The sequence below is a fragment of the Vigna unguiculata genome, chromosome 3 (genome assembly GCF_004118075.2).
Source record: "Vigna unguiculata cultivar IT97K-499-35 chromosome 3, ASM411807v1, whole genome shotgun sequence".
Lineage (NCBI taxonomy): Eukaryota > Viridiplantae > Streptophyta > Magnoliopsida > Fabales > Fabaceae > Vigna > Vigna unguiculata.
Genome location: NC_040281.1, coordinates 42,636,173 through 42,654,517, shown reverse-complemented (window position 1 = coordinate 42,654,517; position 18,345 = coordinate 42,636,173). Strand labels below are relative to the sequence as shown.

The 18,345-nt window shown below is 34.6% G+C and overlaps 1 protein-coding gene across 1 annotated transcript; it reads right to left on the bottom strand.

Moving 5' to 3' along the window:
• Positions 1–11,727: 11,727 nt before the first annotated feature.
• LOC114178374 (peptidyl-prolyl cis-trans isomerase Pin1) lies at positions 11,728–15,622 on the bottom strand. The gene is made up of 2 exons (XM_028064234.1): positions 15,236–15,622; positions 11,728–12,149 (listed from the first exon to the last, which is right to left on the bottom strand). Exons 1-2 carry the CDS (start codon positions 15,477–15,479, stop codon positions 12,025–12,027), a joined length of 369 nt encoding a protein of 122 aa, XP_027920035.1. The 5' UTR covers positions 15,480–15,622; the 3' UTR covers positions 11,728–12,024.
• Positions 15,623–18,345: the final 2,723 nt, after the last annotated feature.

The following is an 18,345-nucleotide window of genomic DNA, read 5'->3' as shown; positions in this document are numbered from 1 at the left end:
TTTCTCATTCACCATGGCTTTTTCAAAATTAACATCTTCAGAATCTGCCAAAAGGCATACAACATGTACCTCGTTAGTTGTTTTATATATGTCTTGTAAACTTCGAGTTTTGGCCTGCAATTCTTCTTCTTCCTTGTCAGAGACCTCATGTTGTCTTGCTGAGCTCTTAACTATTATAACTTCACGACTCACAAGAACTTTGTTTGTGACTAGATTAAATAATTTACACTCTTTGTTTTTTTGGTTTAATCACACGGAAGGTCCATGTTTTCGTTTCAAAATCTCAATTGGGTCCTCAACTTCTAAATGATCTAAATTGGGTCCTATTTTTTGAAAATTTGTTTCAATTTGGTCATTTTCGTCAGGGCATCATTGACGACGTTAACTGTGTACCACGTGTCAAACGTAAAATTTTAAAATAGTTTTATATAAGTTACGTGGGAAAACCTTATTTTGACATGTCAGCTGTTTTTTTAAGAAAAAAAAAAGTAAAAAAAAATTAAAAAAAGATTTAAAAAAAAAGCCATGAGCTGACACATGGCACATAGTTAACATCGTCAATGATGTCCTAGCGAAAAGGACCAAATTGGAACAAACTTTCAAAAAATAGGACCCAATTGAGATAATTGAGAAGTTGAGGATCTAATTGAGATTTTGTAATGAAAACGAGGACCTTCCGTGTGATTAAACCTTGTTTTTTCATCATATCCAATAAAAACAAGTTTCTTACTCCTGTCCTCCAACTTCGTTCTTTGGTGCACTGGAACATGAGCATATGCTACACTACCAAATACCTTCAAGTGAGAAACACATGGTTTCTTTCCACTCCATGCTTCATGTGGTTTTTGTACATTGAGTTTTGCATGAGGACCTATTCTGAACATATACTACACACTACACTACTTCAACCCAAAGTTCTTTTGACATATTCTTACCTTTCAGCATTGCTTGAACCATGTTGAGAATGGTCTAATTCTTCCTTTCAGCAATTCCATTTTGCTGTGGTGAGTATGAAGCTGTCAAAAGTCTTATAATGTCGAGCTCCTCACAATACCTCATGAACTCGGTTGATGTGTATTCACCTCCTCTATTTGACCAAACAATTTTAGTTGTTGTGTCCGTTTCATTTTAAACCATTACTTTAAATTTCTTAAGCACCACAAATACTTCAAATTTCTCCTTCAAAAAATAAACTCATGTCTTTCGAGAGAAATCATCAACAAATGTTAAAAAATACCTCTTACCACTAAAAGATACAAAAGTAATTGGTCCACAGACTTCTGTATGCACCATGCTGAGCTGTTAGTCAGTTATCTTTGGAAACGAAGTTCTCTAGTGCTTACCGAGTATCCATTTTCCATTAATTGCCCTATACTCAATATGTTACTTTTGAGGTCGGGTACGTAGTACAGGTCCCAAATTTTTCCAATTCATCCATTCTTCTGAGAAAAACATATCGTACTTCATCCAGCTTGGAAAATGAGCATCTCCAAATGACACATGTCCAACTTCAATTTTGGAGAGCTCGTCAAACATGTTTTCATCTCCACATATATGGTTACTATCTCTAATGTTTAGATACCAAATCGAGTTATTTTGGCAAATCAAACCAAACTCAACATCTGTGTTATAGCTCGAGTTAAGCTCGGTATTCGAGCTCCTTGCCAGTAACATTTCATCCTCATCAATTTTTGCCCTTACCAAACTTTTCCCACCATGTGTCGAGCTCACTTCGATACTGACCATCAACAATATACTTAGTTGTTCTTCAACCTCTTTTGTAAGAAGATTGGTTGATTAATTTCTCCTATTTTGATACCAGCAGTCTTTTGCAAAATGACCGGCCTTACCACAAATATAACACTTGGCCGACCTACACTCATTTGTGTAGTGACCAGGCTTTCCACACTTGTAGCACTCACCACTGTTGCCTGACTGAACTCCTTGGCCTCCACCTTGACCTCGACCTCACCAATTTTGCAGGCTGACATCGTCATCTTTATAATAATCTTGACTTTGATCACCACTTCCTCGACCTCTACTTCCAGGACCTCAGCTTTGACTCCCGTGATTTTTTCCTCCTTTGTCATGAGTGTTCTAAGTTCCAAACACCTTTTTTCTCCTTGAAATTTGTCCTTGCTTGGAGTGCTTGGCCAAAGTACTCCTCCTTAGTGTTTTTCTTCTTTATTCATAGACTCCCTAGGACCCAACAAGCTCCTCCACCGTGAGTTTTGAAAGAGGTCTTTGGATTCCTCTATGACACACATCATATTGTCGAAGTCAATTGTCAATGTTTTAAAGTCGTAATGTTAGCTAACTTCTCACAGTTATCTTCCTTATATGCTTTCTCCAAGATCTCCCATGCCTCTTTTAAAGTCATAATGTTTGCTAACTTCTCAAGGCTTGTATCGTCCATAGCTTGGTATAATGCATACATAGTTTTCCTATCTTTAACTTGTGTTCTTTTAGGCAACAATTTGGGTGACCATCTGTTCATCAGGATCCACTTGCTCTTCAAAGCTAGCTTCAACTACATCTCATACGTCTTCGGATCCGAGGTAGGTTCTTACCCCTCTTGTGGTTCTAACCGTGGGCCTATGGTGTCCTCATCATCTTCCCCCTCTTGGAGAGGATTTGTCCTCAAATCTAAAGGTGTATCATCATCTATAGTACCTACAAAAGGAATCAAATCAGTAATGTTGAATAGAGAATGAACACCATATACAGCAGGAAGATTTAATTGGTATGCATTATCATTGATCTTTTTGATTATTTTTAATGGACCATCACCACAGGGACTAAGTTTGGACTTGCGCAAATGTGAAAATATCTCTTTATATAAATGCAACCAAACTAAGTCACCTTCTTGAAATGTCTGAACTCTCTTGCTTTTATTTTTATATGAGGCAACTTTGTCAACTTGAGTTTGAATTTGGTTTCGAACCTTCTCATGTAATTCCTTAATAAACTTAGATTTGGATACCCCTTCTTTATGAACAAAGTCAAAAGAAGTAGGAAGAGGTATCAAATCCAAAGGTGTAAGAGGGTTAAAACCATAGACAACCTCATAAGGAGAGAGTTTGGTAGTGCTATGGACCACTTGATTATATGCTAATTCTATATGGGGAAGGTACTCATCCCAAGATTTATGATTCCCTTTAAGCACAACCTTTAACAAAATGGACATGAATCTATTGAATACTTTTGTTTGCCCATCAGTTTGTGGATGACAAGTAGTAGAAAAAGATAACTTGGTTCCTAGCCTAGACCACAAGGTCCTCCAAAAATGGCTAAGGAATTTACGAGAAGACCCATTGAGTTTTTCACTAAAATATGCAATATGATGACCTTCTTGTAATAAAATCGTGCCTATGCCAACTCACGAGGCATCACACTCAAGCTCAAAAGTTTTGTCAAAATTTGGTAGAGCAAGAATGGGTGCGTGGATGAGTTTTTCCTTAATCTCATCAAAGGCAGCTTGTTGCTTTTTACCCCACACAAAAGGCATATCTTTTTTAACAAGTTCATTTAAGGGTGAGGCAAAAGTAGAGAAGTTGGGTATGAACTTTCTATAAAAGCTAGAAAGCCTATGAAAACTACGGATGTCCCCAACACTCTTTGGAATGGGCCATTCTTGGATGGCTTTGATTTTCTCATGGTCAACATGGACTCCATTTTTATTGACTACAAACCCTAAGAAAACAACACTATCTACACAAAAAGTACACTTATCTATGTTGGCATACAATTGATTGGTCCTAAGAAGAGAAAGAACTACCCTAAGGTGATCTATATGACCACTAAGACTAGTACTATAAACCAAAATATCATCAAAATAAACAACAACAAATTTACCTATACAATCACGCAAGACATGATTCATTAAGCACATGAATGTACTTGGAGCATTAGTTAAGCCAAAAGGCATGACTAACCATTCATAAAGACCAAATTTGGTTTTAAAGGCATTCATCTCCCTTTTGAATTTGGATTTGATGGTAACCACTCTTGAGGTCTATTTTGGAAAAGATTTGGGCTCCATGTAATTCATCTAACATATCATCAAGTCTTGGGATTGGGTGCCTATACTTGATGGTTATGTTGTTGATGGCCCTACAATCACAACAAATGCGCCATTTACCATCCTTTTTAGGTACCAACAACACAGGCACAACACCAGGACTCAAGCTCTTTTGTACCCACCCTTTTTCTAGAAGCTCGTTCAATTGGGATTCAATCTCCTTTATTTCAATTGGGTTTGTCCTATAGGCAAGTCTATTGGGAAGACTAGCCCCTGGGACAAAATCATTTTGATGCTCAATCCCTCTAAAAGGAGGAAGTCCATGAGGATCATCTTTTGGAAAAAGATCTTCAAATTCTTGAAGGAGAGCAATAATAGGAGGAGGAAGATTCTTAAGTGAAGAGCTAGATAGACAAGTGAGTATAGCTTGACACAAAAGAAGGTAGGAAGGTTGTTCCTCATGAAGAGTATGGAAAAGAGATTGTTGAGTGAGAAACACTTCATGAGAAATGACCTTAGGATTACAAACATTGGAATCTCCTACCTTAGCCTTTGAAACCTCTTTAGAGTTCTTAGAACTCTCTTCCTCTATCCTAGCTTGCATTTGAGTTTAATCACTAGCAACTTGGCTAGGAGTTAGAGGGTGAAGGACAAAAGTCATAGAATGATGGAGGAGGAAGATCTTATTGGTATGGCCATTGTGGATGGTTTTGCGATCAAATTGCTACGGCCTTCCCAAGAGAAATGGCAATGGAAAACTTGATTTCAAATTGATGCCTAACCTTCATATCCCCATCTTCATTAAGCCAATGGTGTTTGTAAGGTTTGGGATTGGGTATCAATGCTAGGTTCAACTTCTCAACCAACCTAGTGCTACAATAATTGCAGCACGACCCACTATCAATGATAAAAGAACAAGTGTTATTTAAAACATCACATCTTCTGTGGAAAATATTTCTCTTTGATCATTGAGAGAAGGCTAGGTTGATTGTTAAGTAACCTCCAAATCATAAGAAGATTGCCTTCTTTGGCAAAAGAATGTTCTTTGGAAGCACTGGAATAAGAACTCTCGAAGTCACTTGAAGAAGTAGACTCCTCTTGACTGTTATAGAGGTCTTTGCCCATTAGCACAATGGTGCGCTTTGTAGGACATTGGGCAGCTACATGACCTCTACCTAGACATTTGAAACATTTGATTTCATTGGCGTTTTTGGTGGAGGACTCACCTTTTTCACTAACCTTTGCAGGGATTCTATGAGTGGTCTCTTTTTCCTTTGAAAAATCTTTCTCATAATCTTTTGATAACTCATTGTGAGGAAAAGAGATAGAAGAATCCTTGCGAGAAGGTCTTCTTAAAAGTTGACGCTCCACCTTGATGCACATTTGCACTAGGTCATTCAAACCTTGGTATGAGAGCAATTCAACTTTATCTCTTATATTGTAATTGAGACCACTTAAGAACCTAGCAATTGTTAAATCCTCTTCTTCTTCAATCCCCTCCCTTAGAATATACAATTTCATCTTTTACCTATATTCCTCTACTGTCATTGATCTTTATTAAGCCTTTGGAGTTTATCCATAAGCTCCCTTTTGTAATATGAAGGAACATGGTGACCATGTAGGGCTACTTTGAGATCAAACCTATAGGTAGTCTTGGGTTGCCCTTTTCTTCTCTTTTAAAGGACTAAGGAAGTCCACCAATTAAGGGCATGTCCTTGAAACCTAAGGATAGCCAAAGAGACACATCTATCTTCTTCTAACATGTGGCTGTCAAAAAGTTGATCAACCTTTGCCACCCAATCAAGATATGTTTCAACATTATCTTTGCCATGAAAGGGAGGTAAGTCTATTATAACTTCCTTGGGAGGAGGAGGGCGCCTTTGCCTTCTTTGATGAGGCGATTGTCTCTCATGAGGGCGTTCAAAATCCTCCTCATAATCAACATGTTCATGCTCTTGCCTTGAGGGGGGACGAGAAGGTCTAGGAGAAACATGTTGATTATTTATGGATGCCTTAAATTGCTCAGTTAAGAAATGTATATTGACTTGCATGGCATCTATTTGAGTTTTGAGGTCTTGAACCTCTTTGGAGAGTTGATGAAGTGCACGAGGGTTATCATCACCCTCATCATCAACACTAGTGTGAGGACTAGGGTGGTTTTGTTGTTGTTGTTGTTGTTGTTGTTGCTGTTGATGGAGCACACTAGCACAAGTGGCTCTTCTAATGCTCATGGTGATTGAAAGAACTTAGAAAACTATAACAAAGTGTGGAAGATGAAATCAATCACAAGTGGACCTCCAGGTTAGGCGAGGTGAGTCTTTAAGACTACTTAAGTACCAAGGCCAATCCTTGCCAAGATACACTTGCAAAAGTTTCAAAAAGCACACAAATGTATAAGTTCTAAGTAAATAGAATCACTTGAGACACTAAGCACAAAACACACAAACAAGATGCAAAGAAAACAAAAGATTAACACTAAAAACGGACCCCTAAATGGCAAAAATATTAGAGACTTTGGTCTCACAATTCAAGCCACTATGCAACGGGAAAACATGAATATAAACTATGCGACCTAAGGCAAGGTGAGAAAGCACTTGGAACTTTCAACACACTCACCACTAAAAGCGTTTGCACTATATGGAAGAAAGGTTCTACTTAGGAGATGGGATTGAACACCTTGTGGTTCCCCAAGACACCTAAGTAGGCCAAAATTACAATGAACAACTATAAAGAAATTTTGGTGCACTAATTTGGTACTCAAAATGAAGCCACCCAATACCACTTAAAGTGTCAAAATTTGATTCCAAAAGAAGCAATTTTCACAAATAAAGGGGCTTCACCAAGGTACCAAATATGGTGTCCAAAAGATACAAAAAGAAAAACAAAAGAAAGTTAAACAAGAAACAATTCAATGTCCAAAAGATGTTGCCAATGTGTTGCCAATAATGAACAATGCGAGAGCCAAACGCTTGGCTTCTAGCCTCCGTTTTAAGGCACTTGTAAAACACCTTGAGACCACCAAATTGTAAACAGCAACAAACAAGTCACGTTGGAGGCAGAACATCCACCCAAACCTGCACCAAAAATAGCAAAGAAAAAAAAAACTATGCCAATCCAAAATGTTAGCACTCACACTCACAAGGAAATATGGCTCAAAACTCACATAATATTTGGAAGCAAAAGGAGGAAGCACTCAAGAATCAAGTAAACTAATGTCTACCTTAAACTCCACCTCCTAAAATGCAACCACTAGAATAGAAATCATTCATAGAGTTTAGTCCCCACAATACCATAGAAAGCATAAGGCCAACAAACTTGAATTAAGCCAAGAAAGAAAGCAAGAAAAGCTAATTAAGGAAGCTAAACCAAATGGAAGTAAAATGAAACATGACTGAAAGGAGAGCCAAGAAATGACAAGCAAGAAATTAAGGCAAGAAATAAAAGCTAGCACAATCAAAATGAACCTAGAATAACACTAGAATTGAAGAAGAAAGCTGAAAAACAAAGAAGTAAAAGTGCTCGTAAAACAACCACTATACTCATTGCAAATTTATGCCAAATTGAGGGAAAAAATTCCACTTTTATTGAAGACAAACTCAAAGCAATATGGAGTATACAATTAAGCAAGCAATTATAACAACTAAGAGCACTATAAAAGCTGCCAACACACCAAAAATCGCAAGAAATTTGGAAAATCCTGAAGCTGTCAGGCCAAAAAACGAGATTTTATGCCTCTAATTCAAATATTTTTCATCTTTTTTGTGCTCAACATTTTTGAGTGATTATTTTTTTTTTTCGTCTATCTCTTAGTTTCAACAGGCAAAAATCAGAAAAATATTTGGCCAATCCATGTGTTCAGAATAAATCACAAACAATATGTATGCGTGTAGTGAAAACTGAAAAACAGACTGGAGCATAATTGCTCACGAAAATTTTAAGATGTTCTATGAAATTCAAGATGAATGAACTTGATTATGATCTAGAATCAAGCATGAATCATAGAAGAACATCTAGGACACTCAAAAGCATAATCCAATCGGTGAAATGGAAGAAAAATAGTGAGACTTTTGCCTTACACATCCACAAGCATCACTTGAAGTTCATAACTCAAATGTGTGATGTAGAACTTGGTTCTCATCAAGCAAGTGCATAATTTAACAATATGAGCGAAAATTAAGATGAAACAAAGTTCTTAAATATGACTTAAGACAAAACACAACATTATGAACTGAAAATTAAAAGATGCATTAATTAAAATGATAAAAAACAACAAGGAATCAAAGAATAAGTGCTAGAACAAAAAAATGGAACCTAAAAACACATATTCACCATTGAAGCAAGGAGTACTACAATTTGAATCAACAAGATTCATGTAGCCTCAATGACAATTGGTAGAAAAGGAAGGAAACATGAAGAAACAAAAAAAAAGATGAACAATACAAAAATCAAAAGAAAAACACAAGATATAGAAGGAAACCTTACTCAAACCAACACAAATGATAAACAATGGCTTGAGTGGCTCTAGATACCACTTGATGGAGCTTGGAGCACAAAATTGGAGAGAAGAAAGCCCATGGTTGTAGCGAAAATGGAGCTGGAATGAAGGATTGGGTTCAAGTTTGGAAGCTCTTGAGACAATGAAGGTGAAATGGAGAGAAAACCTAGAAGAGAGATCTATTCTAGGGAAGGAGGCTAGAGGAGTTCTTGGTAGAAACTAGTCTAGCAAAGTGACTCTAGAGGCAATAGGTGAAGTACTCTCAACATGTAGTCTATTGCCAATCCAAAGTAACCAAATATAAGAGTAGAATGACCCCATTTATAGGAATCATGGCTGGCCAAATGAAATGAAAATGTATCATGAAATGAAATAGAGATGTAGCTTGGAGAAGAAGCACAAATGTGGGTTGTGTGATGCAAAGGAGGAATGGATCTAATGTCATGTGGCAAAGTCACATTCTCCTTGCATACACCTAGCAGCCAAAGGCGCACCAAGCCTTGTTCCCCAAGCACCTCTTTGTCAAATGCCTTTAATTAGGCTTGTATTAGCCCAATTTTGAAACTAAACACGAAGTACTTTAGTATTTTTATTCTAGAACATGGTCTAATATGTGGGCCAAAAATAAAAGTTATTCTAATGCTCTAATCATGTGTGCTCTCATATTTTGATGTTTTCTTTAGCCCATGAGAAACATGTAAGGCCCATGGTGAATTTGATCCTTTTAAGACAAGCTCATTTGGATCCTTCTAAGCATGCCTTTTGTTATTGGGCCTCTGATTGGACTTGGATCTTTAGGAGCTTGTGGGCCTAACCGTGGGCCTATGGTGTCCTCATTACAATTTTTCTCCGTTGTACTCACAACGACTATAAATGGCTAATACATTAATTATTCAACGACTAGTGCATTAACTACCTAACAACTATAAACGACTAGTATACTAACTACTAACAACAACTATAACATAAATTTTATTCTATTTAAGTTTATCTAACCCTGTAGTGGATAAAACTCACAAAGAAAATGACGCAAAAGATCCCAATCCCAACCCATAAAAGTACAAGAATACAAGACTAGAACCCAAGAGAAGACCACAATTCAGAGACCAAGCTCTGATACCACATCTGAATTTCAAGACAAAATAAAGCATATCATATGACATGATTTTTGTGTTTAGAAGAGCTTGAAACTTGATTTTGCCTCCTTTAACCTCCCTTAGCCTCCCTTTCTTAGATGACATAAAATATCTTTTACATAAATATTAGATTGAAGGAGATATACAATAAAGAGAAGAATTATATGAGATATGGTGGGAGTATTTATCAAGATTCCTGATTAAAGACATTTATACACATTAACATGCTTTTAGTCGAGCGCCATACACAAGATTCGAAGGCCTTGCAAGGAGGGTAAACCTTTTAGGTACAATTATGTGAGAGCAACATTTAGCGCACATTATGGTCGTGGTGGACTCGCCCAAAGGAAACCAAACGTGAATATCAGTTATCAATGAAACGTAAAAATAAAGAAATAATCCACTGAAATCTGTCAACCATGCAATACATCCTTCTAATATATGTTCCATTCCTGTAAACGAATGTAGCACCAATGACCACCTGGACTGTGAAAAATACTCCTTCACATTTGAATCCAACCATTGATAGCTTGTTCGCAACCGCATTGTCATGAACTTGAGAATCATTGACATTTTCCTCATGCTTGAAATAAACACTTCACTCAGTCTAGATGAATCTTCAAAAGTTGATACTAAAACCAAAGACATTATGATATCGCCAGTCAATGATATGATACACTTGTTGAAACCTCTTTAACCAAGTGACACACTTTGTATATTATTGAATCGTTTCCATCCGAGATACAGATCCCAAGCTCAAGAATGTTCTGGACTCCACGATGCTTCTTCAGCTCCTTCAACCTAAGGGATTCAATATACCTTACTCAACGAAACCAATGTTTCTTTTCACTTCTAGACTTCTTGTCACTCCTTAAGTTCCTCCCACTTGAAGGGTCAATGTATAGAATGAATCACGTAACCTGATCAATTGAGGATTAACCCCTCCTAATCCTCCATGTTAAAGGCTTCAAAATTATTAGTTGTTAACAAAATATTACATGATTAATGGAACAACCATGCCTAATTCCGCAACCTAGGTAAGAACAACCTACGTAGGTAAAAATCCATCATCACCAGTATAAATAGATGATAATCACAAGGTAGGATTTTATTCATTCTTTACGTATGTATTAGTGCATTTAAACTGAAATGTCTTTAAAACATCTCCTTTTACATCTCATTAAAAAGGCAAGGAATAGCTATTTGAGATAAAAAAGAACAATCTAGAAATCTCAACCTTTATAAGAACAGCACAGTCAAAACAAAATATAACAAATAAAAGAGTTATTTGTTATCATCCATCCAAAGTAGTGAAAAGTAATCCAAATATAATTGTTTAACAAGATTCTTATTCTAAACCTTTTCTAGTAAAAAGTTGAAAAAACAAATTATCAGAGCTATAGTATATTTACTTCAATATTTGACCAACAGAGAGAAGGGAAGAGATGAATTTGAAGGTAACATTTTGATTGCTTCCACTATTTCAAACTTATTTGCATGGAAAGAAACTATGAATCCCAAACTCTCACTCACTTCCTAAGGAAGGAAATGAAATGGGTTGATACAAGCTAAAAACTCAGCATGGCAATGAACAAAATTTTCAAATACCCCTCACGTGCAAAACTAAATTCGTGACACTTTTTATCTTCAATTAAATTAGGAAGCATAAGTAATTATGAGTAAGAGGTAATTATAAGGCATAATAAATTATGCACCCTCTGTTAACAAGAAATAACCATCCACTCCTTTCACAAAGGAGACACTGTAATTGAAAATATAAACAACTCTACAATCCAAACAAATGTTACATTATTAAAAAGCAATCAAACGACTATTTTTCTCTTTTTATTTCTCTTTTATCTTTCATTTATTCACTCGAACTCTAACGATATTCACAAGAAAATACAAAAAAAGTGATAGTTTAAACCTTATTTTTGACTTATAATATTAGTTTAACATTTACTTCTTTCCAAGTATTTTCCAGTAATAAGCAGATTGCTAATTGTGTGCCCAACACATTATTTCATAAAAATAGATAACGTAGAGTTCTGAGATATAAGAATTTTGGACAAATGTGTGGAAGGGAGGGGATAGGATTTAGGGTTAAATTGGATGACTTATCGAGTTAAATGGGATCACATGTTTCTGCTTTAATATAAGCACATTCGGATACCAACAGAATCCAAAACGTATAAATGTCAATCAAAATTACAAGCATACCACACGATTTTAATTGTCATGAAAGCAATATATCATCCAAATACATGGCGCCACCATGTGTGAAACCTGATATGTTTATATCAGCAGATCTTGCCCTCAACAAGAATCCTGGATATCTTCTACAGATGTTAAGAGGAGATAACTCCGTGTAATCATTTCGTCCTCTTAATAATGTGGACTCCACTGTCGGTATCCACGATGTCACTAAGTTCACCAACTTTAAGAGCAAGGGTTGCATCTTCAAAAGGCTTCTGCATCTGGCCACGACTGAAAGGACCTGCATCCACGATAGTTATTTCAATTTAATTGATAAAATAAGTGGTGAATAGTTTATAGATATATGTCACTTAAGATATCAATATCATGACTGAATGTAGATCCCCAATACATTATGACGAGGATGACTTTGGTCGTGCATCTAAAGGTCTACGTTACGTTTTTGAAAGATTAACATCAAAATTCACAAATAACTAGCAAGCAACTGTTAGTGACACGTCCACTGCCCCAAACACTCAACAAGTAAAAATCAATAACTTAGAAGTTTGTTGTTTCAGGGAACTGCATTCATGGAGACACGGTTTAACCTCAGACAGACAATAGATAATACTAGACAGTTACAAAAATTTAGAGATTCGTTGTTTTAAGTGATTGAGTATAGTAGACCTTTAAATCACATTTAAGCAAATCGCTTACAGCTACGCTGCCAGATGCCGAATGCCATAGAAACATCAAGAGGGCCAACAAATATATACCATCACAACGTCAAATCAAAAGTAATTTTTCACGATACTGATTTGGAACTTATAAAATATTTCTCAGTTCTCAACCAACAGCCTTTTTCAGGCATTCCAATTTATATTAAGCACGACATGAAATGAAAACTATTTCATATACTGTTTGTGGTAGTGAAGAACTAGTACATACATACATACATACATACATACATACATACATACATACATATATATATATATATATTATGATTTTGGATACAAAACAATTGACTTTTCATATTTTCTTTTTCTGTAAAATGGTAACAAATACTCAAGGGATGCTTTGGAACATCGGGGATTAATGCCCATCAACTTCATACTTGATTCAACACCAGGTATCTTTTTCTTTTCAGTTTCTCGTATGCTTCCATAGCGACAATCTTGTTCAAGGTACAATCGAACACTAAAAATGGATATCAAAACTTGGTTTGCTACATTGTAGGAAACTAACTCCTTTCATTGTACCCAACCCTCCACGGCAACACATATAATCTTATACAGGTGATAAGAATCTGGTACATTAAAGTGATATGGAGAAAATTCCATATAAAAGATGAAAGAAAACACAACGTGATGTTTAAGTTAAAGCTCACGAAATGGTGTAAGATGACACAACAAGTGAGCATTGGTGAGATATGGGAATTCTTATGAAACACAAGAAGAAATGTTGCTGAATGTTCAGATTTCTGTTCTGTTAATTCATAACACAAAGAAACAAGTTCATCGGCAGATTTGATGCCACTAAATGAGGCAGGCATGTAAAGTGAGACAGTTTGAATAATACATAATGCATGTAAACCTACACAACTTCAACTTAGCAACGATTACATCCTTGAACTTTTTCACTTTGAGCCCTAATTCACCTTAGAGATATTATATCCAGCATCAACCACCCCAAATGTGCTTAAAGTGAAAGAGTACAAGGATGTACTTGTTGCTAAGTTGAAGTTGGGTAAGTTTACATGTATTATGTATTATTCAAACTTACTGTATATGCTCTTTTACTATCTCAACTTTACATGCCCAGGTCATTTAGTGGCACCAAAATAAATAATATAATTAGAAGACAAACTGACAACTCAATCCATCAAAGGACATAAGCTAGATGCAACTCCATAAGTTCTTCTGGTGCAATTCTCTAATCAGAAACAGAGTATCATCACATGAATCCACAATGACATTTAATGAAAACTTTTATTATACGGATTATGAGAGAGTAAAACTCAATTCTGATTTAAAAACATAACTAAGAGCACCTATGGAACTACATCTAAGTTTTGCTCGTCCAATTAAGCCCAAAAATCTTGTTCTGTTCTGCTACATCACCGTACACTAATAAGAAGTCCTCAGATAACTAAACGCAGCTCCATAAGTTAAGCTACCTGCGCAATTCTTGGGAACTATGAAGCCTGGATAATGCCTACGGCATGGGATACAACACGACAAGAATATGAGAACCAGACAAAGTTTTTAAATTTAAGATATGAAACGTTATGTATACGTTAACAAAAATGTATGAAATATTTTATATAGATTCTGAATATTGGCAAAGAAATTGACAATGATTCTCTCATTAATTAATAACTATAATGATCACAGTTTACAAAAAGGATATTTGTGATCAAAACAAAAAACATGATAAGTAATGGGTAATAAAAACACGTTTTGTAGACTTCAAAAACAGACTAATCAAGAGATAATTCTTCCAATTACCATCATCCTAGAATCCATTACCATCATCCGGGAAACGCATAGCTTCTAAGTTTGATTAATCAAGAGATAATTCTTCCAATTCATTTCGCTCAGCATCATTATCACATGAACATATCTCCACTAATGTCCCACAAACCTTGCCTCCATATATAGCTTCCACTTTTTCAAGATAAAAGTCAAAGGTACCAAATATCCAACCTTTTTTAAATCAATTTTGAACCTCTTCGAAACAACGAAAGAGATAATTCTTCCAATTCATTTCGCTCAGCACCATTATCACATGAACATATCTCCACTAATGTCCCACAAACCTTGCCTCAATATATAGCTTCCACTTTTTCAAGATAAAAGTCAAAGGTACCAAATATCCAACCTTTTTTAAATCAATTTTGAACCTCTTCGAAACAACGAAAGAGAATATATATGCTCAACATGCTATAAGGCTAGTATTTCCGATAATATTCCGACGAATTAAAGCCAATACTTTTTCCGATACTTTTTGAACTGGGCTCACAGTTTGGGAATAAACAACAGGACTCAGAAAAGAAATCAAGAAGTCACTTAAAGACAAGTTGACTTCGATCCTGCACTGAGATTTAATAGTAACCGATCTCACTTAACCAACCGTTTTTGATAACGAAAAATATTAAACTCAGTCTTATTAACACCGCACAATTGACCCAAAATTTGGATTACCACCACCGACACCTCAGATGCATACAATTTAAAGACCGACACAATTTTCAATTATCAACATTCGTCTTCAGAATACCGAACGCTCAAATCCGGACCCAATAAATCCAAATGCACTTTAATATTTTTACTTTTATGTAAAAAATATTATCATTAATATGGAGATAGTTTGTTCAGAACTGACCAAGATCGCCGCCGCGCTTGGCGGAGCTGCAATCGGAGAATCGAGACGCGACGTCCTCGAAGGTTGCCTTGCCCGAGACGATGTCATCGCGAAGGGCCTTGAGCTGAGAAACCGCAGCTTCTCTTGTGGTGTTCTTGATTATGCGTCCTTCTGGATCCTTCCACGACGCCTTCCTTCTAGAACCTTCGTGCTTTATTAGTATGTGCGAAGCCCTAATTTCACCGCCAACTTTTGACGACGACATCTTCACCTTCTTTTTCCTGTTTTCCTTCTCCGATCGATCCGCCGCTGAGGTGGACGCCTTCTTTCTCTTTCGATCCGACTCAATCTTCGCCGCTCCGGTCACCCTAACTCCAGAGAGAGAACGCTACTATGCGTGATAGCTTAAGGCTCCGGTATTTATAGAGTAATCCTAAAACAAGGGTCACTCAGTTGTTGTGGACATCTGAGTCGTCCGTTTGAGATCCATCGTGCGGGTCAGATTCATTGTCGCTATTTTGTTGTTCCAATAACTGAATGCCCTAACACTGTTTGTGCCGCGTGTCTCCATCTAATTGGTCTTCGCTACTGTTTAATGATGATTATGCTGTTTTTCTCACAGGGCATAAATACAAATAAATGCACAACCTGGGAATTCCAACGTCATTTAGAACTGCTCCATACCATGTATTTGCACTGACAAAGATATCTTTCTCAAACAAATAATAGACACATAGTGAAGCCAGAAGCAGTTTGGCCCAGTCATTTTATTTACTTTGCAGAAGAAAAAAAAACAATTATTATTGTTTATATTACTATAAAACATTTATGACTATAATTGTTTAAATAAAATAATATCTTAATGCGAAATGCTTGAATTCGTATCGCTTTGTCCAATGAATCTTTTCATATATGACTATTCATGTAGATGATGGACTGATATAAGTGAAAGCTTAAATTTTGGTACTCATTTTTGTTTTGTGTTTAATTAGATTTTTATTTTTGTTAAATTTTAGTCAATTTAGTTCATTTTAGTAATAGTGTTTAAATAGTTAACATTTTTCAATTGTATATGTTACATGTTAGTTTCTGGTTTTTTTATTTTTTTAAAATTTTTTTATTTTTTTAAAATTTTTTTAATTTTAAAAAAATTGTCCACGTGTCAAGTTATAATTGTGTCACGTGTCAACATCAGTGCCACGTGTCAGTTGTGGTTGTGTTATTTTTTTTTGTTCAATTTAATCCCTATATTCATTATTTAAAGGTATAATTATTGATTTGGTATCCCAATTTTTTTGTTAAGTTAAATTTGGTCTCCATACTTTCGGTTTGTTCAATTTAGTACCTCAATTATCTAAAAAGATTCAATTTTGTCTCTCTGTTAAGTTGGAGTTAACATCGTGTCCATTCAGGACATGTGTCAAGCAATGAAAATTTTAATTTTTTTTCAAAAAATTTAAGAAATTGTCACGTGTCAGTATACTATCGTGCCACGTGGCAACTTACAATCATGACACGTGGCAATGGTAATAATTGTTTTCAATTTAGTATCCCAATTTTTTAAAATGATTCAATTTCGTCCTTTCCAATTTGAGACCAAATTAGTGACTAAGTTTAATTATAAATTATATATATACATGTTAAAATAATTGTTTTGAATTTATACATCAAATCACTACACCTAAATATTCAAATTATTTTATTTTTTACAAATGTAAAAAATCTGTGTAAAAAATTACAAAGGTAAAAAATGTAAAAAATAAAACAATTTACGTATTTTGGTGAAATGATTTGATGTATATATTAGAAAAATTTATTGTAACATGTATATATATAAGTTGTAGTTAAGCTTATTTACTAATTTGGTCTCAAATTGGAGAGGACGAAGGATCATTTTAAAAAATTGGGTACTAAATTGAACCAAAAATTTAAATAGAGAATTAAATTGAAAACAACTATTACCACTGGCACGTGTATTGTAAGCTACCACGTGGCACAATGGTAAACTGACATGTGATTTTGTGAAAAAAAATTAAAAAATTAAAAAAATTAAAAATTTCACGGCTTGACACGTGTCCTGTACGGACGGTGTTAACTCCAACTTAATGGAGAGGAACACATTGAATCTTTTTAGATAATTGAGGTACTAAATTGAACAAACCAAAAGTATGGAAACCAAATTGAACTTAATTAAAACATTGGGCTACCCAATTAGTAATTATACCTTATTTTTATTCAATTTAGTCTCAATTTTGGTTAAAATGGATCAATTTTGTCCCTTTCAAATTGACACCAAATTTAATATCTTTTATAAAAATTATACTAATATTTTTTCTAAAATTAACATTTTTATTAATTATTTTGAAATTCAATTATAAATTATTAAATTTAATTATAAATTGAATAAAATTCTTATATTTAATAAGAAAAGTAAATTAATATTTATAACAATTAGAAATATTCTATTTAAAAGTTGAATCTAAGAATTATATTCAATTTATAATTAAATATAATAATTTATAATTGAATTTCAAAAATAATTAATAAAAATGTCAATTTTAAAAAAATATTAGTATAATATTTAGAAAAAATATTAAATTTGGTGTCAAGGGAAAAAATTGAAACATTTTAAAAAAATTGGGATTAAATTGAACAAAAATAACAAATGTAGAAACTAAATTGAACACAAAAATTAACACAACCATAAACTAACACGTGGCACAAACATTAACACGTGGCACAATTAAAACTTGACATGTGGCCAATTTTTATAAAATTCAAAAATTCAAAAAAATTCAAAAAATTCAAAATTCAAAAATTTAAAAATTAAAAAAAAAACAGGAGTTGACACATGGCATGTATTGTTCAAAAATGTTAACTATTTAAACACCGTTAGTACAAAAAACTAAATTGACCAAAATTTAACGAAAATGACAACTTAATTGAATACAAAACGAAAATGATGATCAAATTGAATAAAAACAGCGAAAATAAGGACCAAATATATATTTAAGGCAAAAAAGTAGGCCAAACCAGATAGTCAAATAAGTGGAACATAATGAACAAATTGCGTATTACTTTTAACACAATTTTTAAAAATTTATTAATCAATCATTTTTTTATAATCCAAT